Below are 23,868 nucleotides of genomic sequence, written 5' to 3'. Positions count from 1 at the left end.
TGCTGCATCCCTCTGCAAGATATCTCACTATTTTTGACTTTTCTGAGCCTGTCAAGTCCTTCTTTTGACCTATTTTGCCAAAGGAAAGGATGTTGCCTAATAATTATGCACACATGATATAGGGTGTTGATGTCATTAGACCACACCCCTTCTCATTACAGAGATGCACATCACCTATTATGCTTAATTGTTAGTAGGCTTTCGAGCCTATACAGCTTGGAGTAAGACAACATGCATGAAGAGGATGATGTGGACAAAATACTCATTTGCCTAATAATTCTGCACTCCCTGTATACCAGTTTTTAAATTGTGTTGATAGGCCACGTAAAACCAGAGTTATGATAAAAAAAATATATGCAATGTTTGGTTTTCTTCCTGAATATTATCATTGTTTATATTTACTGTGGAAGAAAAACGGCGTATGAGGAAAACGCTCCAATCAAAAAATGATATGGCAACAAGGCATTTAGTTGTTTAGGAAGAGGGAAGTTTTAGGAGTGATGGTGGTGTTTTGAAATGTGAGAGATTTGCGACGTTTAGTGCAAATCTTGTGTAGTTAGTGTGTAGTGTAGTCAGTAGTTTTGTTGTGTGTGTCAGAACAATGAGGCGACTGCTGAATGTTACAGGTGTTACAGGAGTGATACATCTCCTGTTGTCAGGCCTGCAGGTATCAGGCTGTTGTTCTCCTTTATCTCATAGTGGACAGAAATTATTTTTTGGAGTGGCACAAATAATTTGTGTGGCATCAAATTTGATGCAGAACAGATGATTGTTCTGTAAATAGTTTGAAATGTTTATTTAAAAAACTGCCTTGGATGCTTTTTAGGTAAACAGCTGCAAAAAACTTTTTACTTTTTTGAAGAAGTAACTATATAAATAATTGCCCAACATTGGTCATTATATACTGTATTTTGCAGACAGAGAGTTACAGGACTCTCTCCCAGACCACAGACTCATACTCATAATACAAGTCAGAGCTTTATAAAAAAAAAAAAAAAAAAAAAAGAAAGTTGTGTTTTCAAAATTGGAGTACAAGTTATTATTATTTTTACTTCCAATAGTGTTAACAAACTGCACAGGTCATGAACAATATTTTTTTTTAAATTTTCATTGTAAGTGGGTTAAAGTATAGTCTAACGTAAATGTTGTAATTTGATTATTTTAATAAACCATGTAACTTGGATGGATTCGATGCTGGCGTGACCACAGTGCACACGTCTGCTGTTGCTCACAGTGATCCAAGTGTCCTCTCAGGGAGTTTGTGTGTTCGCTTAGACACATGAAAAATTAGAGGGAACATTGCTGGGCAAGCAGATGGTATTATTCAAAGATATAAAGACGTGTGTGTGTGTGTGTGTGTGTGTGTGTGTGTGTGTGTGTGTGTGTGTGTGTGTGTGTGTGTGTGTGTGTGTGTGTGTGTAGTGAATCACTCTATAACAAAATATTTCCCAATACTTTCCACCTGTACTTGTCTCCGTAACATTAAATTCTCGATGTCATTTAATATTAAACTGCAGCTGACTGAGCCAGTGACGACCGGTTAGCGCATGCGCAAGCAGACCTAACAACAAGCGATCGGTTGTGAGATTCTGGTAATATGGGCATAGCTTTGGTATTTTAATGCTTCGGATAACGTAGAGTCAAATGAACAAAGGCTTGAAAATATTTTACTGTTACTACACGTGCACTGTAATTGCATTTCGGCCTTATCACTATGCCGGTAAGTCCCCACGCATGTTTGCATTTTTGTTTTGTTTGCAAACTGGGTTCCTCCCTTCCTCTGCTGATGTGATGCTAACCGGTTAGCACAGCTAACCTAGCCGTTGTTGTTGCTGTAGGATACAAAAAACCCCGCAGACTCATTCTTCCGACGTTGGGTTTTGCGTGTCACCTCAGATTTGGTGTTCTTGAGTGGTGCTTGCTAGCTAGCATTGTCATTTATGTTACTAGTCCAAGCGTATTTTTGCATAGCAAAAAAAGCTAGCGGCAAATGCAAAGCAGGTAACTCAAGCATAACCTCACCGTTAGCTAGCTTCTACAAATGTTACCCTCAGATTTAGTCCAAACTAATAAACTAGCTCCACTGAATCGACCTGACAGCTCTGCCCTTATATCCATGTTCGTAAAATAAAAGTTATTGCTACGTACTAGAAATAACTGTCTTTATTATGGTATTGTGGTCCTTTTTTTTTTTTTCAGAGCCATAAGGTTGAGAAGCAGGAGGTCAGCGATAACGTTAAGGTCGTGGTGAGATGTCGTCCCCTCAACCAGAAAGAGACGACGATGGGCCACAAACAGGCCGTCATAGTGGATGAGATGCGTGGGACCATCACAGTCAACAAGCTGGAGACCCCCCACGAACCTCCCAAGACCTTTACTTTTGACACTGTTTTTGGTCCTGACAGTAAACAGCTGGATGTCTACAATCTCACAGCCCGCCCCATCATTGACTCAGTGTTAGAGGGTTACAATGGTATATTTAATGCGACTACACACATTGCTTTTTCAAATTAAGAAACCATTGCTGTTCTCTTTATTGGATTGTAAACTTTGCATTTTTTTCTTCTTTCTTATTTTCCACATGCATTATTTGAAGTAATGATTTTTATTTTCTTCTGTCCATTTCAGGCACAATCTTTGCATATGGGCAGACTGGCACAGGAAAAACTTTCACAATGGAGGGTGTGAGAGCGGTGCCAGGGCTCAGAGGGATAATCCCAAATTCCTTTGCTCATATTTTTGGGCACATTGCCAAGGCAGAGGGTGACACAAGGTAAGACCACAATCAGTTACACACAATTGATCCAGTCAATTGCAGACAACTTGGCAAAGAACAAGTTACATCTTTAGGACTTTTGTTAGTAGCAGCATTGTCACTAAAATGCATAGTTTGTTTCCATTTCTTTAGTCTACGCAAAAGCCAAAGATAACACTGTTTGACAGGCATAAAATAGTATTTTTGCACCAGCAAGGTGATTCCCAAACAGCTGTTAGCCAAAAACCTGGCAACTAGTATAGACCTGACACACAACCTAAGAGATTCAACTGCCCTTTCATTTGATCCATTTATGGTTAGCTGAAGCCTTGTTATAAATTGTGGCTGTCAAGAAGCCACAGTAGTGTATGTCAAAGGTGTAATGAGGATGTCTGTAACTGGCTTCACATAAACTCAGTCTTTGGTGAAGTGCGATGTTTATCCTCAAGTGTTGATCAAAGGAGCTTGCAAAGAAAAGCGTCTGGACTTCTTTAAGTTGCTTGAAGACGTTTCACCTCTCATCCGAGAAGCTTCTTCAGTTCTAAGGTCAAATGGTGGAGAGTCCCAGATATAACCTAGTGGGAGTAACCCCCCACAGAGGGACAAAAGGACCCCCTGATGATCCTCTAATCGCCTGAGCCACACCCAGTTTCACACCTTGGCTCAGGCGATTTTTTTAAATTCAAATTATTTAAAGGCTCCAAACCTTTAAGGGCTCTAAACAGAGCTCTTAAAGGTTTTGACCTAAACTGTTACAGGTAAAATATTTACAATTTACAGTTTGAAGTCTTAGTGAGTGTCTGATTTGCACTTACCTTCCACAGGTTTTTAGTTCGTGTTTCATACCTGGAGATTTACAACGAAGAGGTGCGGGATTTGTTGGGAAAGGACCAGCTGCAGAGGCTAGAGGTAACACTGCATTTACAATGAGTAACTTTTAACAAAGCGGTTCGGATAAAGTTGGCATTAAGGACACTATAGTCTTATCCATATATGACTATAGTATATTATTGCACGGTCTATACCTTGCAATATAAAGTGCCTTGAGGCGACTGTTGTGATTTTTAAATAGAATTGAATTGAACTGAAACCTTCCAGAAGATGGCTAAATTAATTTGATTATGTTCAGTGTTTTGCTAGTGTATTTCTGACAGCAGCTTTTCAACATTATGGTGTTGATTTTTTTTTTTATGACAGGTGAAAGAAAGACCAGATGTTGGCGTGTACATAAAAGACCTGTCTGGTTACGTCGTGAACAATGCTGATGACATGGACAGGATCATGACACTGGGCCACAAAAACCGTAAGCAGAACACAGGCAGTACTGAAAGTGAAATAGATGCCACAAAGCTAAATGCTGATCTTCATTCCTCCTAACTGAGATATTTATCTCTTGTGATTAAAAAAAAAAAACCACACGTCAGAGTAAAAGGCTCTCACCCTACTTGTAGTAAATGGAAAATGGTGACTGCTAAAGAGTAAATGGGGAAATATGCAAAAATAACATTTTCAAAGTTTTAATTTCAGGTTCTGTTTTAATGTTACTGAATCAATCACCGTAATTATATTGTCTGGTCAAACCCTATTGTGGTATTTTTAGGGTCTGTTGGAGCCACAAACATGAATGAACATAGCTCGCGCTCTCATGCTATTTTTACCATCACCATCGAGTGCAGCGAGAAGGGCGTAGACGGCAACCAGCATGTGCGCATGGGAAAACTTCATCTGGTTGACCTTGCGGTATGTACTCTTGTACTACTAAACTAAAGGAGATGATATTGATATTGGGTGTATGTACTATATTCTTACAGTCCATGATATACCTCACTGCCATTAATTAAATATAGACTTTCACTACTTACAGGGCTCAGAAAGACAGGGCAAGACTGGAGCCACAGGTCAGCGTTTAAAGGAAGCAACAAAGATAAATCTGTCTCTCTCCACGCTGGGTAATGTCATCTCAGCCCTGGTGGATGGCAAGAGCACTCACGTTCCCTACAGGAACTCAAAACTGACCCGACTACTCCAGGATTCACTCGGTGGAAACTCCAAAACAATGATGGTACTGCTAAATTTGGGAAGCAGCGTGCTGTTGTCTTTGCAAGGATGGAAGGATTTATTATAATTAGAGAAACCTTGAATTCTTGCTTAAACCATAGATGTGTTTTTGAAAAATACTTTGGGTGATCTGTTTTGCTGTAACACCACAAAACAACTAACTCCTGACCTAACTAAAAAGCCAACTAACCCTTAAATTGAGGGGGATTTTTACAGTATTTTAAATGTTGAATTGAAAGTTTTTGCCTCACTTCTTTAAATGCAACACTTTAATTCCCTCCAGTGTGCAAATATAGGACCTGCAGACTACAACTATGATGAGACCATCAGTACCCTTCGCTATGCCAATAGGGCTAAAAACATCAAAAACAAAGCCAGGATCAACGAGGATCCTAAAGATGCCCTGCTGCGTCAGTTTCAGAAAGAGATCGAGGAGCTCAAGAAAAAGCTGGAAGAAGGTAAAAAACCAGAGCTTGAAGAAATCATTGCACTTTTTGATTTGCATATAATTTTTAACGCCACGTCTTTGTGAAATGTCACTTTGTGACGCATCTAGGTGAAGAGATTTCTGGCTCTGATGGCAGTGCATCAGAGGAGATGGATGAAGGTGACGATGAAGGAGGGGTGGCAGGAGATGGTCGAAGGAGAAGAAGAGGTAAAAACAGTTGTGAATGAGCACATAGATCATTCAACCTTAAATCTGCTTACAGTGATGCTCTGCATAAGAGATGTTTTAGGCCTTATCACTGTCATCATTCTATTATGAGTCAGCACTGAGGTTGCTTTGATGCTGCTTGAATGTTCACAGTCTTCCTTAAACATAAGACCTCTTAGTTTCCCTGGTATTCTCACCTTCTTTTTTTAAAAAGTAGGTGTTAAATACTCATGAATTCGGTATGTGTTGCAGTGCTGGATGTTTTCTTGATGCTTTGTTCTATTTTTTTTTATTTTTTTTTATCTCAAATTGATGTGTGTGCATATTTTTCAGTTGGGACTTTTCTACTTGATATAGTATGAAGCTATTCTAAATTAATAGCAGCCAAACTGTCCGTATGCTGTGAGTAAGCTCGTCTGCTATGTTTGTTTATATGCATATGTGCACATTACAGAGCTGCAGTTGATATACCCGCAAACTGCAAAACAAACGCTGCTAGACCTTATCTCTCTTTTTTTATTTCTCATTGTGGGCTTTGTTGGGTATAGTACTTCCTCTTTTCCTTTACAGACAACATCAGTTCAAATTGTGACTGCACCTCCGCAGTGCCACTGTCCACTGAGGACAAACCTCAGAATAGTGAGTTAGAGCAGCACTCTGCTCACCAACCCACCTGCCTACAAATTTAAGCCCTTTTCACACATGAGACAGATACATTTGCTGTGCCGTGTACTTTTGCGCTTTATTGGCTGTTTGCTTTCATGAATACTAGACGCAGTTCTTTGACAAGTCTTGTTCCCATTTTAGTTTCCCCAAACAATGTAACCTTTTTAGACAGATGCTCCTAAGCAGTTTCACAGTAAAGTAAATATGATCCGTAATTATATAGTCTATATTTCTAGTTTTTTAAAGTTTTTTGCCCTCCGTATTTCCTAATTAGCTTGTTGCAACTCTTCGAATGGGGATTAAAATAAAGATTAAACGATGGCTTGTATGCTGTTTATAGTTTTTCTTGTTATGCTCTGTAAAAGAGCATGAATGAAAGCTGAATACCAACCTCATGTCTAATAAAGACAGAATTTTTTTTTCTTCATGCCGTGGATGTAGGTGGTTTTCTTTAGGGGATTTCCTAAGGCCTCGATGTCCCGTCAATGACTCAAGTAATTTGCTGCATTTCCTCTTTAGTGGTCAGCTTACCTAGTTACCTGTTACTATTTTTCACTGTGGTTATTGCAGTTGTCTGGGTTCTGAAGATTTTCTCAATTTTCACTATTTTTAGTGAAAATTCATATATATTTTTAATGTCCTCTTTGTTTGTTAAAAGCCTTGATCAGTTGATGTAATGGAGAAAGCCTTAAACCCCTTTATTTTTTCTTTTGTTATTATATTTACAATTAGCATCAGGATTGCATTGCTGGATTACAAGGAAGCATGCAATCTTTTGGGGTGTTGATCCTAGTTTGGTAATTCTACATTGTGTTTGTGAATTACAGGACATGTGTGAAAAGGGGCTTTGTACTATCCTTGACACACTGCCACTCCTGTAGGTTCACAGCGTAATCCCGCTTCCCGACTGCTCCACACACCTTCATTGTCATCTCCCAGGCCTTGTTAGGGTTTCCATAAAACTGATTGCAAGTTTGTCCGTTGAATGAAGGTGCTCATGCTGCAGATTCCTGAATCCACTCAGTCCATTAATTTGGGGTATCTGCCCAGCTGGACAACTCTTTGTGAAAGGTTGATGTTATCTGAAGAATATTTTCTATTATTCTTCTTTACAGATGACCCGAATGATCAGTTTTTGTGCATGACAGTTCAATATCCTCACTTTATACCTGCTCAAATTGTGATTTCTTTAAGACCTAATTCACCCACATTATGTTTCATTATGGGTTTTTTTTTCTTTCCTGTGTGTCTTATGACTGGCATCACTAAAAGATGCCTCTCATCTCATCAGCATTTTTATTTATATATATATATATATATATATATATATATAAATAAATAATTTTGTTTCAATTTATAGAGATGTAAGACTTTCCGAATCACTCTGTAATGTGTTGCTCTTTCTTTCTCCTCCTTTTGGTGCAAATGATGCCTGTCTGACTTGCTATACACCTCTTAATTGAAGAAGAAAGAGGTTGGTGTAAGAGTCTACATGGTCAAACTGTCCTTTACAAACAATGTTTTTTGCTCACTTAAAATGATCAAGATTGCCAACACGTGCTTTAGTAGCTTTTCACTAACCGATTGGATAACTGCTGATTGTATAAGCACTGCTAGCATTTTTCTGTTTGTCCATTGTCTGACTGCCACCCTTAATACTTACTCTTTTCATAAGCACCATATCATCCTCGCATTTCTTATAGTTTCCCTTATTCATAGGTTTTGCATATACTAACTTTGATTATTTAATACTGTGCACTAGCAAGCTAGAAACATATGCACATGGATCCTACTAGCATTCCCTTTATAAGGACTCATTCAGAAGACCAACAGGTTTGCTCAGAAACTGCACAGATTAAATAATACTAATGCTGATTGTTAAAGAGGAATGAATCTGCCTTTAAATGATCCAATACCTATACAGTGACAAGTGCTTGTTAAACAACCACTAAGGCTCTTTGCTGTCCTATGTGTGTCTGTTCAGGAAGGAAGAAGGTTTCCCCAGACAAGATGGTGGAGATGCAGGCAAAGATTGAAGAGGAAAGAAAGGCTTTGGAGGCCAAGCTAGACATGGAGGAGGAGGAGAGGAACAAGGCAAGAGCAGAGCTTGAGAAGAGGGAGAAGGACCTTCTTAAAGCCCAGTGAGTCAATAAAGAGAAAATAAATTCTATTTTTGATTAAAAATCATTTGTGGTATTTGCTAATTTTGGTAATTGGTGGGCCTTTTAAAATGTCAGGCAGGAGCATCACCTCCTGCTAGAGAAATTGTCGGCTTTAGAAAAGAAGGTGATTGTGGGTGGGGTGGACCTCTTGGCCAAAGCTGAGGAGCAGGAGAAGCTTTTGGAGGAGTCCAACAATGAACTCGAAGAGCGTCGCAAGAGAGCAGAGCAGCTGCGGAAGGAACTGGAGGAAAAAGAGGTACGGATAAATAACGTCACTGAATCCACGCATTATCTCATCCTTTCCTAAGTTTGGCAGCTGATAGTCACGCTGTTGACGGTAATGTCACAATAATGAATCAGCATTACCACTTGGGAAATTCTTCTTTACCTGTTGTACCACATTGTAACCACAATAAAGCAACACATACATTCGGAAATTAAACCTGTAACCCATATCTGTCAGCTACCCTGGAGAGAATATCTCATGTATGTATGTTTTGTTTGCTTGCTGACCAGTGGTTTAAAAAAAACCAGCTAAATTAATAGTTTTACAATTTGTTTTAGTTTTTTTGTTTATTTTTGGGCAACATTTTGCTTCAAAAAATTGCGACTCTTTTGCCACTCATAGCTAACCATTATCCTGTCGTGCTTCACTGAGATGACAGGATATGCTGACAGTTACATTGCTTGTCTTTTAGAGAAATTATTGCATCACTGTGGTTGGAAATATGGTTAGAAGTTAATACTACACACTTTCATGTGCAAATTGATTATGATCGATGTTCAGATAAAAGTTGAAACTCATGTCCTTTTAGTTTAATGTCTGAATTAAAGATATTTGAAAGCTTTATTTTTTTCTTCTTATTATTATTAAAAGTGATATTTTGATTTTTTGCTGTTTATTTGTGGCTGTTCCTGCTTGCAGCTCGATGGTATAATGTCCTTTACCATACACACAATATATTTTTGTAAACCCAAACAAAAGCTTGCAAAAGTACCTTGATTGTGCATAATCACAAACCTTGTCCCTCTTAAAACAGCAAGAACGTTTGGATATAGAAGAGAAGTATACTAGCCTGCAGGAAGAGGCTCAAGGAAAGACCAAGAAGCTGAAGAAAGTATGGACCATGCTGATGGCTGCCAAATCTGAAGTAAGTTTAACAAAGGGTTGCACCATAAATGATCATTATTCTTTGACTTGTTCCCTGTCGGGACAGAAGGGTGACCATTATGAGACACTAAAGTATTGCTATTATTAATTGTGTATGCAGCATGTATATTCAGATTTAATCAAATAGCTCTTTGTGGCTAGATGTATTATCAGTTTAGCAGAAACTGATCCGCTAGCATTGTTGTTTTTCATCGGTTAGATGGCAGATCTGCAGCAAGAGCATCACAGAGAAATCGAAGGCCTCCTCGAGAATATCCGCCAGCTGAGCCGAGAACTCCGGCTCCAGATGCTCATCATAGACAACTTTATTCCCCAGGAATACCAGGTGTGTGTGCGTGCGTGCGCATGTGTGGGCTTTTAAGAGAAGTCCAGATAACGCAATGACAGTAGAAGTACTGTAATATTAGACATCTTTAGTTACAAGGCTAATCTGATACTTGTATTTACCTGTTATTTAAACATACACACATTAAGCATACATCATCTAAATCTGACATGAATTGAGTGGGGTTGTTTTTATATTGTTGTTGGCTTTATTTATTGTTGTTTTACTTCTGCTTCCTCTACATCAGGGGTCGGCAACCCTAGGCACCCGTGCCAGGGTTAAGTGATGGCACGACCATAGCTGGACTGGCCATCGGGCATACCGGGCATTTGTTCGGTGGGCCGATGATTTTTTTTTTTTTTGTTTGTTTGTTTTTGTAACGGTATAAACAATGAAAGGTAGTAGATTGGCCAGATGCTGGCCGGTGTGTAAAAATAACTCAGTTTTTGGTGGTGGATATGGCGTAGCTTCCACAGATTCAGTAATATTAGCAAGTGGTGGCCAGCAGGTGGATGAGAGAAAGGGGAGGCAACAGGAGAGACCAGAGGCGGGGCCGGTCCGAGTGTCAGGTGAACTGAACTTTAGGTAAGAAGTTATGACTTGCAGTCTATCTGGGTCAGATATAAACCAAGTTTAGGTGGAGTTTATTTTCGTTGTGCTGACTTTTTACAGTCAGTTACAATAACTCGTACTGCTTACTAGCTAGCACGACAGAGTTTCTATACAGCTGGGTGGGTGCTTTGATGTTACTGATAGTGAACTTTATTTTATTCATACGGTTAGTTAGTAGAGTTGCCAACCATCCCGTAAAAAGACGGAATCGTCCTGTGTTCAGAGAAAATATTACGCGTTTCGTATTGAGCTGAAAAGGAACACAGTTTGTCCTGTACTTCAGCTACAGTGAAAAAGGCACAAAGCTGGAGTTTTTCTATCTTTATGCTGTCAGCTGCATCTTCTCCTCTCATTCTCTCCCCTCCCTCTCCTGTTGCTACTTCAATCATGAAACTGATCAATGAGCAGCTGATCGGCTTTTCTCTCTTGTTTGTTTATCGCCCACTTTGCGCCAGAAAGAGGAAACCGCTGGATTTCGCGCTAAACAACAGCAGCATGTTCAAGCTTGATCAGCTGTTGTTAGAATTTATTTAATATTAATTTCTAGTATCAGCTGATGTTTGCTGGAGCCACAGCTGTAAAAGCTGCTGGTCATGATGTCGGTTTGGATATGTGGTGAGAGGGAAACATGAAGATGAAACCAGGAGATGTCCTTACTGAATCATCAGAGCTGAACAGGTGATGGAGAAACAGGTTTACCTTTTAGGTGACATGAATGAGTTGAAGGGAAGTTATGAACTGTTTCTGAGAGACAAATAACACCAGCATCCTTTTCTATGTAACTGACAGTTGGTAACTGTGCAGGGGCGGGTCTAGCAAAGTTTTGCTAGGGGGGCAGGCAGGGCATTTACAGGGAAAGGTGGGGCACAAAGAAAAACTTTCTTATTCTCATTTAAAATGTCTGGCTGTTATTAAATAATTATCTGAAGCTTACAACCAAAGTTTTTATCTGACGTAAAATGTATAGAAATCATACATATACCAACAAGATTGTACATCACTGTCACAACAGCATTTGTTTTCATTCAAAGGCTTTATAGCTTTAATACCTGGTGGGCCGGTCTCTAGTCAAAATGCCTGGGCTGTTTTTTTGTGTTTGTTTTTTTTTTTGTCCCAGTCCAGCCCTGGGCAAGACACGCAGTGAATTAATCTGAGAAGGTGCATTAAAAAATAAATGGTCGCGCCAGCGGTGCACATCAGAAATGAGCTGCATAGACATATTAGTTGTGCCACTTCTTAATGACGGTATCTTAGCTAACAACCCCAACTACCAGATTCAACTTGTAATTGGCTAAAAATAACTTAGCCTACTGGTGAGAGGGATGTTGTTAGCTTTCCACATTCCGACACTTCAAAAGCTTCAGGAGCTTTCCGCTCAGCACAGCATCAGCACCACGGAAATACACGGATACAGACTCGTTTTTGGGACTTTCAGGTGTATGGACCAATGTTTTATTTTCTGATCACACCAGAAAGCTTTAATGAGCAGCTGGATTTGTCTTGCATTAACTGGCTGAGTTAATGCCAGTTAATGCAACATCGAAGCAGCTGGAATCCACAGCTGTGCGTGTTCATGGAGCTGCATTTTCACCTGCTGGACATCACTACCTGACAAGTTTAACTGTCTTCAAAACATTGCAGAGGCCTTATTGACAGTATTTGGCTCTGCATGTCTGTGTGAGCAGATTTTCTCTCACATGAAGAGTGTCCTCAGGTAGCCGTCTGAATGCTGGACACTTGAAGACCTGTGTCTCTGAGTGGGAGACCAGAGATCACATTAGCATGTGTATCCCTGTATTAACAAACATGCCATATTGGCTCAGTTTATTTTTCTTATCATTGTTGTGAGAAAATAGCATTTTCTGTTGTACAGTTCATTTGCTGTTATGGAGTTCTTGTTATGGATAAAAAGTGTCTTTTTTTTTGTTTCAAAATAGCTGATAACTATTCGCTGATAGCTGCAAACATCTGCAAACAAATATAATTCTATGAAGTGGTTCTATATAGTGTGTAACTGTTAATATAGAGCGTTATTAAATTTATTGCTAATGCAATCATATGACACACTGACTTCTGAGGAAATTTTAGACGGCACTCGTCATCAGAAAGGTTGCCTACCCCTGCTCTACATCTTTTGTCATAGAGACACAGTTCAGACACCTTGTGCATGTGTTTTACTCTTTCTGAATTATTTAATAATTTTTAATTAATAATTTGTTTTGAAAATCTGCCCTTACTCAAAGTAATGGTAGGTCTGAATTGGACTAATTAACTGTCAGATGTTAGAATCAAAACAATTGTCTCTAACCTGCCCACAGTTTTCAATCTTTAGGCATGAATTTTTGTCTTGTATGCTGAATGACCCCTCCTTTTACTTACAGGAATTAACCAACATGCTTGAAAATGTCAGCTTTGATAATTATAGCTGCCAATTATTTATTTGAAGTTATCAAGATGATCAGATTGTGTGAGATTTTCAAAATAAAAGCCATATTAAAAACTGAAGGATATACTTAGAAATATCACATTTTCTAAATAAAACCCTATTGTTATTGTTGTTCTTTCCATATTTTTTTCCAATGTTTTTAACAATGATTAAAAAAAACAACCAAAAGTCTCACAGTAGCAACAAACCCCTCTGTTTCTTTTTTGGTTGTTGTTTTTTTTTCCAGAAATTCCACATATTTGATCCACATAATGAAAGTTTTGATTATTAGTGAACTTCTGTAAATCTTTAATCCTGATATGGTATTAACGATTATTAATGGGGAAATGGTATTTGTAGGAAGATGTCAGTTGTAATGACATGCCACTGACAGTAATGAATAGCATTTTCCTAAAGATCTGTGCCTTTGTTAATAAGAGAGACGATTTGTTACTGCTGGACCTTTGTGAATTTTGCCAACCAGCAACAGAGTGACTGTTGTGACCAAATAATTATTTTTCACATCTACAAACATACATTTAAATTTTGTTTCATATATTCCAGGAAATTAAAAGAAGAGCATCCAAGCCAGATGTTGTAGAGTAGACTGCAAACAGAGTAACACAGGGTCAGATTTAATCAGCTTTACTTTGGCCAACACACATCCATAGGAGAAGAAGCTATTAAGGTTTATCTACTAATTTAAAACAGGATGTTTGCGTAGTACGATGTTGTTAGAAAGCTATGTTGTAGTGCTGAATGAGATGTTGTGACAGATATACAAGCCAAATTTGTTTTTACCAAAGTACCTACAAAAAGACATAGACTGTGCGATAGTGCTCTTCACAGTATGTGTGCGCACATCAGCAGGAAGACAAAAAGCTGCGTTTGTAATTTGTTTGACAAACACATAATTTCTGTAGCTTTGCCTCTGTACACCACAACAGTGAATTTTCAATCCATCAATATGTGATTGAAGCGCAGACTTTGAGCTTGAATTGGAGGGGTTTATGAAAATGTGGCAGACCAATTAACGTCACAGACCAGGATCGTCAAGTGCTGAAAGGGCACGACACGCTCTGATGACCCAGTAACTGTAGAGCTCCTAGCCTCCTCTGCCAGTAATAACATCACAGAAACTAATGTGCCTCTAGCTAGGCATGGGTTTCCATGGGCGAGCAGCTCTAGTAGGTGTTGTGTGTAGGTTACCAAGTATTTTGTCCAAGTCGTGTATATGTGCATAGTAGATGTGAAAAGAGATAACAGATTTCAAAAGTGGTGCAATTCAAAATCTAGTAGACATACATGCATTTAAACTCAGATGTACAAACTGGAAAAGCTGCTTCTTTCTTTACTCAAACATTAGTAATGAGCTTCCTGTACGATTACATTTTTACATGGGAAGCAACATCTACCAGCATTAAACATTTTCATTGAGAAGCAGGCAAACAGGAAGGTTGCATGGCCTTCCAAGTAGCCTACAAAACTGTCAGCTGACCAGTTTTTCTTTGACAAGCAGAAAGAAATGTTACTTTTGCTGTTTTCTCACCATGCAACATATCTCATCTTCAACTTCCAGATAGTGCTTCTGATAATCTCTCATGTTTTGCTTGTAGGAGATGATAGAGAACTATGTGCACTGGAATGAGGACATTGGAGAGTGGCAGCTGGTGAGCTCACTTTGCACAGCTAATTCACACACTGGTGCACAGTCTAATCAGCATCCGTTTAAAGAGTTTCACTCCTTCTTTCTGGTGATTTGTCTCTCTTTTAGAAATGTGTGGCTTACACTGGCAACAACATGAGAAAACAGACCCCTGCTCCAGACAAAAAAGAAAAAGATGTGAGTTGTGGAAAGTTGTTTTTATGTAATCATTGATGTTGTGGATTTTTTTTCTCTCTTTACATTGTAATTCTGACCTCTTTTCTTTTCTCCTTGTCACTGTAGCCATTTGAGGTGGATCTGTCTCATGTGTATCTAGCCTACACAGAGGAGAGTATGCGGCAGTCGCTGATGAAACTAGAGAGGCCCAGGACCTCTAAAAGTAGCAAGAGTGGCCGTCCCAAGACGGGGCGAAGGTAGAGAGCTTTCTACACAAATCAGTACCTTGTGTTTTAATATTGACTACCTGTCCCCTGTGTAGTTCACACACATTTTCCTCCCCCATCTACATTTGTCATAGCAGTATGTAATACACTTCTGTTTCCTCTTAGTTAACAAATATGAACTTGAATGTACAATGTACTTGAATGTGATTTGACCCAGTTTGGTTTGCATGGGTTGGACTGCATCTTGTCTGCAAGATGAATGACCGAAATGTTAAAAAAGGAAGGGAAAAAAAAACTTCCACAATAATTTTTTTTTTTTTTTAACAGGCCAGCTAATAGCTACCATTAACCAACAACACCAAAATTCAAACTTGCACCTCTTTCTAATGTTGGCCTTTTTATTCCCTTAGTGCTGAATTTGGATCAGATTATTGCTCCTGGCTGACTGTTGCAATCGCGTTCCTGCGCTTGCTTATCATGGAGAGAGATGGTTGATTTCTACTTAATTTTTCTGTTACCCCAGCTGCAGTTATCACAGAGGAAGATCTTCCTCACGTAGTTACACTGAGGCAGAGTTAAAGTACTAATCAGGTCAAACTGATTGTTTTTTTTGTTTTTTTTTTTTAGTTTAAGCTTAGATGCAAAAACAGATCAAGTGTAAATGGGTTCTTTAGATGCAGGGTTCAGAATAATTTGTTAAACAGTGAGCTGGTTATCTCCATGTGTACTTGTAGATCAGTGACATTTCTACTTATGTTTTATCTTTTTTGTTTTTTTGTTCTTGAGTTCGACTGCATGAATATGAAGTGCATGCAGTCCAAGTGAAGAACAGGGTGATCAATTTAAATATAGCGTTGAGTTCCTGAATATCGTTTGGGAACTCAAACATTTAGCAACTCTTCATAATTAGTGTATTTATAGCAGTTTGATATGAGCTGTAAGCATGATGGTGTTAGTCAATATCATGATATGCTGCTTTTCTGAGAACTGAGCAGGCTGAAAAGCTCTTTGAAATGCTTGATAACGTTTATCACACACCCATCTCCACACAGGAAAAGATCTGCAAAGCCAGACGCTGTGATCGAATCCCTTCTGCAGTGATGACAGCACAGAGGAGAGCCCCAGTGCACTGCAACTCTCGTGTTACCTGAAAGAAGCTGTTGGTCCAGTTTATGACCAAACACTATCTAAAAGATTATCTGCATACTTTAAATAACTCATACGGTTTTACATGTAAAAGAGTTGCACCTGTGATAGGACTTTAGACTTCTTGGCCTGGAGGACCTGTTATATGTATTGTGGTATTTTTATGTTGCTTTGGGACATTTTTCAGCTGCACCATAACCATAAATATATACATTTCTCTTTTGAAAATGTCTTAAATCCTGACAGAAGCTGACAGAAACAGAGCTGTGAGCTTCTAAACTGATTTCCTGCGATGTGACCAACTGGTTTGTGTTAAGTGGCTCGTGCGGATATTAATGTGTTATGATTAATTTCTGATTGCGTGTGCAATTTCACAGAAATCATTTGGGTAAAAGGTTAAAGTATTTAAATAATTATATACACGAAAAGTTTGCTTTATACTCGTTCCTGTAGGTAAGGAGCATAGGAGCATGCATGTCAGTCAACTCTTACTGCTAATAGCTAAAATAGGAAAGTCATCTTTTTATTGTCAGATGTCAGGACACTGTGTTATATTATTATAACGAGATACTACATGCATATGGTATGCCTTAGTATAATGCACTAGTAGGAATTTTTGTGAAGATGATTTCATTTCATGGTGTTTTATAGTAGAGGCAAAATGGCTTTTATTTGGTATCATACTGTATTATCATACTGTCAACTGTTTACAATCCCTAAACCACTGGGTTTTTTTTTTGTTTTTGTTTTTTTTTGGGGGGGGGGGGGGGGTGTTATTTATTAAATTATTCCACATGTTTTATCTCACATTCTGGATGCTCTTTGTGTTTCAGAATTAAAATGTTAGAAACTAGAAGAGATTATCATGATTACACCACCACACCAGAAACAGCTCAGCTGGCTTTCAGAATGAATTTCTAAACTAACCTAATTGATGTCATATTTGTTTTTTCTTTATCTTTTGCATAAAACAACTTTTTACTGAACAGTTTTACCCACAAATACTTTCAGGGTGTGATTTACCAAGGATCCCCACCGCCCCCTGCTCTTTTGATCCCCCCTGTGGGACAAACCAGAATACAGGTGGAAGTGATCTTGATCCCTCTTTTCATGATGGCACCACACATGAAAGATGATCGGACATGTTACACACGCCTGATCATCTGCATGAGCATTCCCAGCACAATGGTCCATCGATAACTTCATTTGTGTGAATGTTTTGTATTCTTTGTGCAGGCTGTGATCAGCTGATCTGTTCTGTTGTCAGCCTTGAGGTTTACTGCTCTTTGTGGATTTAACCGTCTGAATTCAGCATTTCATGTGCTGTCACAGCTCCTTACCAGCTCACAGGCAGTATCAAAGGTACAATCTTATGAGTAAAACTACACGCCCCATTTCAGAAGCCGAAAAGGTTTGCTACAACACCTAACAATGATCGGCTATCTTATTAAAAATAAGAGAATTTGTTTTAGACTTAAAGCTGAAAGTCTTCAGTGCAACTGAATCAGCAAACTCTCATGTTTCCTTGTAGAAATAAATCATATTTATTCACATTATTTTTACATCATATTTATAGATGGTTGTCAGTGCACTTGCAGTGGGGTCCGCCCCACAGTTTGAGAACCACAGATCTAATCAAAAAGTGATCTTAAACACCACATCCTGCTCTACACTAGTCCAGTATAGTCCATTAGTGTAAACTGCACTAAATTTCCACATATTTTAATACCATTAAAATACCATATTTCAATAGCACAAAATTCCAGTGATTCAATTTGTTTTCAGGTCATTTCTTAATATGAAATAACTTCAGGGACACATGTACAGATCCACTGTCTGACTTAAAAATCTGCACATCATCGGGCAAAGCGGGGATGAAAGGGATAAAAGGATGTGCACACTGCTTTTGAATTTGATGGAGGAGTTATCGCCATGCCGTCAGCTGGAAGCAACGCTAGGCTTCAGCGCAGAGGAAATGAACTCGCCAGAAAGCATTTTGTATGTAACAGCGGATTTCAACATTCACTCACTAGTCGAAGGTTCCGGCTCGTCCCAGTTTAACCTCGATCTACATTGCAGCCATGCAGCAGGGCTTGCTATCTGTGTGACATCCTGCTGGAAACCACAGAGGCAGGCATCATTCACTGCATCAAATCAAAAGTTACAACTGGCGGCTCATGGTGATGTGAAACGGGTCACATAGCCGAGTCATTGTCATCTATTTATTGACTTTCAAACTGTGAAAGTCTGGTATTTGTGTCAGTAAATGAACCGGGGGTTGCCCCGCAGAGAGGTGGCTCAAAGAGGGATGAGGTGCTACAAATGGGCTGTTTCTGCTTTCCTGCGTGGGAAGTGGTCACCATCAACAGACCGCTTTCTCAGGCAGACAAAGAAGCCTACGCTCTACTCAGGCAGGCCCTGTTTGTTTATTTATGAATGACATGTTTTAAAAAACATTTAATAATTTAATCATTTATATTGGTAAGAAGCATGCGACTGATGCACACATTAATTTTAAATAAAGAGATAAAGATAGGCTATAAATCCAGTGATCACATGTCTAAATCATTAACATGCCTGGCTGAAGTTCATAATTATCCCATAAACGTTACACACTGATGGCAGTAATGAGTAATAAATACACAAACACACATCAATAGGTGTAAAAATCAAAGTAATGACAAGTGCTCCTTTTTGTTTTAATTTATTTGTATATAAATAGAAAACGTGAAAAAAGTAATAAATATGTCATTAAATAAGTCCATAAATATATTTACAGTTGCAATAAACTTGGGGATAACTCTTCATTTAATATGATGTGGACATATGATGCTCTTGTTGTTCAAGGCGACGTCAACACAATGCACAATTTTCTCCAGAAAGTCTTTTATATTATATTGGTTTTGCGTGTGCAGGTGACAGTTTTCATCCTGCAACAAAATCAGGTTTACCAGTTATGTTTCGAACATTAAATTTACTTGAAGACAGAACTAAACACACACACACACACACACACAAATCTTTTATCACCACATCAGCGATTTGCTGTGTTAATTACTAAAACACAGTCAGTTTTTTGAATTACTGCCATACAAATGCATTGAAAGAAATATGCATCTTTACCTTGCTGTACACACGCAGGGAATGCTCAAGTGTTGCCAGATTCTGATTTGAATTGTTTTCCAGAGATTTGTTCAGCGCCTTGTCAGCTAAGCAGAAGAATTTTTCCTGCAAAGAGAAAACAGTGATAAGCAACGGTGCCCAACATGCTGGAGATGAAACTGAATGACATAACATAACAAACGCGTGGTAACCGCTGTCTGTTATAGAGGTCAAAGAACACCGTGAAGAGTAAAATATGAAACATTTTCAACTTACCACACATTTTTCTATCTTAGGCACATTGAAGTCAGGCAGCTGCAAGGATAATTAGATAAAAATGTGAGTATATCAACAAAGAATATATGGCGTACTAACAGAGAAACATAAAGTTTACTTACATGATCTTTTAATGCCTTGTTGGCATGTTCTCTAATTTGCTTCAGCTTCAGCCTTTTGTCTTCACACGGGTTGATTGGTGCTGCATAGACCATCACAGCTATCATCAACAGTGTAAGACACTCAATACCAAAGTTCTTCATGTCTTTCAAAGAGCTCCGGAGCTAGAAGTGTCAGCTTGAGTAGAATAAGGTAAATTCCCTAGATAGTCTTACTACTGTTGGTACTTATACAACTCACCCATGACCACGTCACAGGGGGAAAGCACCAAATAAGGCGTGATGATTATTACATGTTCCACTAGTTGAACTCCATCGATTACTAAGAAGTTACCTTTCCTGAAAAGTTTAATCAAGAACCTAACCCCCCCATATTCACACCTTAAGGTATATTTTTACCACAGAGACTGCAGCTTTGGTGCGCCCTTTACTTTCACCACTGGGACTTTGACTTATCGCACTTTAAATGTACAAGCAGAGTTTGCGTGTGGTAGCAAGTGGCATTACTAACATTTATTAGTATTTTTATTAGTATTAGTGTCTAGCCATTAATGTGTGACATATCAGACTGTGGTGTGTAATGTGTAGGCACATGGGAAATATTTTGAGTCAAGATTTCAACTTAAGCCAATCCCACACACATTAGGAAGAGGAAAATGTGACTGATAGAGAAAACTCCTAATAGCCCTAATGTCAGTTTTACTCTGTATAGTAATCCCCCCCACACACCCTTATTCACCCACGCACACAGACACACACACACCCTGCTCCCCTCTCTCCAATTATGTCATTATTAGACACAACAGTAGTAGTGTATTACTGTATTCGTTTTAACTAAATTATTATTTATTTAAAACTATTTAGTTAAAAGTTAGTTACAACTAATACAGTGTTTAGCTTTCATTAACAGTAAGCCAAAAATACTCGAATTAGTAGAATTAGTCACAGCCTCCACCAATCACACCCAGTGCAGCTGAGAGATAGCTGCAACATTTTTGGTTTATTATGTGATGTTTTTTTTATATATGCTGAAGCTCGAGCACACACCTTTTTGCAGTTTAAATACGCTTACATTTATACACTTCTACTCGTTATTGCTGTGCCCTTGCACCGGAGAGGCTGACATCCTTTGAGAAAGGGCCCCACCTTTAGGTATTGTTAAGTAACTCAGCTTTAAGGATATTCAGTGTATTGCAGTAGGCATTCACAAGCTGCTGCTGTCTGAACACAGAAACAAAACAATCACGTGCACTTCACAATACTTTGCTCCTCAACCATTCAAGTAGTTCCTGAAAGATGAGAATTATTCAGTGATTTTACCAAGCCAAGATTTCAAAATGAGTCCATAAGGTCTGCATGAATCTTGGTTATAAATGGTTAAACAGTCAAACAGGACAGACTGCACCAAATGTGCAACACAGTCATGTTTATTTACTTAAACCATTAGATGCTTGTAAAGCTCAACTTAGTACATTGTCACATTCTAACATTGTGTCATATGTCTTTATAATATATGTTGTCAGTTCTACTGCTGAAGATTAAACAGTGGTTTCCACCTTTTTTGTAGCTACATGCCTTATATTATCTTTCCATTGTAAACTTTTGAGGTTTACAATGGTATGTGTATTTAGATCCTACATGTTTATTTACTTGAACTGTCGTCCTCGAGAAAGATGTATAGAAATTGTGTGCTGTACACCTTTATCAGTAAATAGGCTTCAACAGGAATGACAACCCAGCCAGGAGCAGCAGCAAAAGCAGCTGCCGCTCTTGTTTTTTATGGAGGAAATGTTTGCTTTCGCTCGGAGGATCAATCAGCTCCGGAGAGCCTGGACCATTCAGAGCGCCAAAGCTCACGAGCCTGTCAGCCAATAGGAATCCGCACAGGATTGAGGCTAGATGCGCCATTTTACTGCGTCCACAGCCATCCGGCAAGATGGTCCCCCTGCTTTGTCTCCACTGACCGGAGTTGTTTCGGTTTTCTCTTGCTTCTTCTTGCTTTAACACTAGTGAAAATCTGTATGCTCGACTGAGCTGGGCTGCCTGGGCCAAAGACAAAACCCGTGTTTGTCAGTCAAGAAATGACGACGGCGAGAAGTAGGTACGAACACTTGTCTTGTTTGTTTAGACAAGTCAGTTTTGCATTGATTGCCGTGCTTGCCTTCGCTAGCGGCGAGCCGGGCCATAGGAGCCTATTTGCTAGTTAGCAAGCTAGGCTAGCTTGGTTGCAGCCGTTAGCTGCGCGGCCGGTAATGCTCAAGTTTGCGCACACGCTTATTCAGACGCACACATGCGCATACATGGATGTTTGTCAAAGTGATCAAAATCCTAAATGTGATTGATTTTTTTTTATTGAGTGGTAGTTTTCGTTGTGTTAATTGGAGCCAGCTAAATGTTGCTAGCCGGGATGCTATACGAGGCAGTGCCAGTCTGCGGGTAGCGCGCGGGTTGGTGTCATGGCATCGTCACAGGGAGAAAAAGGCCTGTGCATGCAGCGGTGCATGCCCATGCACTGGAGCTTGTGTGAACGGCCGAGACTGCAAGGTTGCCAGGGCAACACGGGGGCAGTGAAAAGAAGTAAACGGGCTAATATTACCAGAGCTGAACTTGGCATCCCTGATAGTCGACACTTTGTGACTTGTCAAAACCCGGAAAGACTTCGGTGAGGATAAAGAAGCTGCAAATACAGATAGGTGGGCTCTTTTCTTTCTCCCGCGGAAGAACTGAGTAAGAATTGTACGGCCGGCTGCTGCTAGCAAGCCCGGGTGATTGTTCACCACATCTCGTAGCATCTAATCAGCACGTTATGATGACGCAAAAGGGGCAAAATAAACAGCAGCGGCTCTGTCTGCAGAGCGGCATGCTCCAAAGATGTGCCTATAAAACATGTAGGTCACAGCGGTATATTTAATTACGTGATTGTGCGGACTCGCAAAACCTGCGGTTTGGCTTTTGTTGTCATCAGGAGCTCATTTAGCTGCATTTAGTTCAGTTTTGTCGGAGTTTGTTTACGGAAGACTGTGCACATAAATGTTGGCATAGCTTTGTTTTCATGCTGTGGTGTACTGGAAATAATATATAAATAAAATCGCCGTTAGAGAAACAGTTGGCCTATCAAGCAAATACAGATTGTTTTGGTCTGAGTTGCGCACTTTTGGAGACATCGGCCCTTTTCTGAATATCATAAAGCTAAATGCCACTTTCCCCTTTCTTAAAGCCTCACTCAATACACTCATGAAGAATAACCCCATAGTTATTAAAAGAAAAGCTCTGTTGCGAGTGGCTTTATGTGGGAACTATTTTTTTTTCCTGTTGTACTTGTCTACATCCGCCAACCACAGAAAGCATAGACCTAGCAACCGTTACATTTCACCTGAAGGACATGAAAGAGTACATCCTGTCACAGTGTGAAGAGCTGGAGCCTCTCATCATAGTAGATGCACAGTGGGTGGGGGGGGGGGGAGAAATAGTAACTACTGTAAAACAAGGAGTGGGACTATCCTTAAAAAAAGGAGAAAAAAAAAAGAAGTAAACAGACCATATTTTGGTGTTTTGGCACTTTGAGCACCACAATGCAATTAACTCCAGTTTATTCAAGATATAACTCTCAATAGCTATAAAATTGGGACAGATGCAAAAACATTTAGTTATTTCTTTTTTTTGTCACCTTAAGCAGGAACGTCAGAATCAAAGTCCAAAATTCTTGCCCTCCTTTATATTTTCTGAAGCCATCCAATGGGCTGGACACCTTACCTTAAAGAAAAATTTAATGTGTTTGTCTTTTGTATCATAATTTTGTCTGCTGCTGTTGATATTCTTGTTATTCTATATTTATAGTAGTGATATGCTGTTGGTCTTGGGCTACGTCCACACGTACCCGGGTATTTTTGAAAACGCAGATTTTTCGATGCGTTTGCACCTTTCTTCCACACGTAAACGGCGTTTTCGGTCACTGAAAACGGAGATTTTTAATAACTCCGGCCAGGGTGGATATTTTTGAAAACTCCGTTTTTGCATTTAGGTGTGGACGAGAAAAACGCAGAAAACGCAGCGTCAAAGGTGTGCGCCTTTTTTGACATCACACTGTGCGCCACGTTATTGTTTCGGTGAAATGAATTTCTACAATACTGTTACTGTTAATTGTACTCTCTGCAGTGTTTAAATGTTTACATATACACACAGTTACTGTCCCTCCACACATACAACTCGGTTCTGCTTCTATGCCCCATCCTTGTTTACTATTTCCCATCGAGGCTTCATTTCTACACGGTAAGGAAAATATTGCCACCTGTTGCTTTGGCATGTTCCTAGCAGCGTTTTCCTTCATTTCTGCGTTTACGTGTGGAC

The 23,868-nt window shown here is 39.3% G+C and overlaps 3 protein-coding genes across 6 annotated transcripts in view; 2 read left to right on the top strand and 1 right to left on the bottom strand.

The window, feature by feature from the left end:
- The first annotated feature begins 1,542 nt into the window (after positions 1 to 1,542).
- On the top strand, positions 1,543 to 16,831 carry kif3a (kinesin family member 3A). 2 transcript variants are annotated; one of them, XM_080287961.1, is made up of 18 exons: positions 1,543 to 1,720; positions 2,200 to 2,473; positions 2,629 to 2,773; positions 3,580 to 3,664; positions 3,953 to 4,058; positions 4,356 to 4,495; positions 4,620 to 4,817; positions 5,097 to 5,271; positions 5,370 to 5,468; positions 6,039 to 6,107; positions 8,119 to 8,275; positions 8,372 to 8,552; positions 9,337 to 9,447; positions 9,667 to 9,792; positions 14,446 to 14,499; positions 14,604 to 14,672; positions 14,778 to 14,908; positions 15,931 to 16,831. In XM_080287961.1, exons 1-18 carry the CDS (start codon positions 1,715 to 1,717, stop codon positions 15,977 to 15,979), a joined length of 2,175 nt encoding a protein of 724 aa, XP_080144087.1. In that variant the 5' UTR covers positions 1,543 to 1,714; the 3' UTR covers positions 15,980 to 16,831. The 2 variants fall into 2 exon arrangements, with proteins under 2 accessions (XP_080144087.1, XP_026046939.1); XM_026191154.2 differs by lacking the exon at positions 6,039 to 6,107.
- A 1,881-nt stretch (positions 16,832 to 18,712) lies between these two features.
- Positions 18,713 to 19,739, bottom strand: LOC145419696 (uncharacterized). Its single transcript, XM_080287966.1, has 4 exons — positions 19,525 to 19,739; positions 19,403 to 19,441; positions 19,148 to 19,252; positions 18,713 to 18,954 (listed from the first exon to the last, which is right to left on the bottom strand). The coding sequence occupies exons 1-4, from the start codon at positions 19,663 to 19,665 to the stop codon at positions 18,829 to 18,831; spliced, it is 411 nt and encodes a 136-aa protein (XP_080144092.1). The 5' UTR covers positions 19,666 to 19,739; the 3' UTR covers positions 18,713 to 18,828.
- Positions 19,740 to 21,238: 1,499 nt separating this feature from the next.
- atrx (ATRX chromatin remodeler) overlaps positions 21,239 to 23,868 on the top strand; it is a 37,971-nt gene continuing 35,341 nt past the window's right edge. The window contains exon 1 of one of the 3 annotated variants that reach the window (XM_080287943.1): positions 21,239 to 21,622. Coding sequence is in view for 1 of the 3 variants with exons in the window: in XM_026191120.2 (XP_026046905.1) it covers positions 21,603 to 21,618 (16 nt within the window). In the remaining 2 variants the exon portion in view is untranslated. Of the gene's footprint in view, positions 21,623 to 21,971; positions 22,215 to 23,868 lie in introns of those variants that run through there. The other 2 variants (XM_026191120.2, XM_080287945.1) reach the window with 2 other exon arrangements.

Source organism: Astatotilapia calliptera, chromosome 2, assembly GCF_964374335.1.
Source record: "Astatotilapia calliptera chromosome 2, fAstCal68.1, whole genome shotgun sequence".
Classification (NCBI taxonomy): domain Eukaryota; kingdom Metazoa; phylum Chordata; class Actinopteri; order Cichliformes; family Cichlidae; genus Astatotilapia; species Astatotilapia calliptera.
Note: the sequence above shows the minus strand (reverse complement) of the source record. Positions and strands in the feature narration are given on the sequence as shown.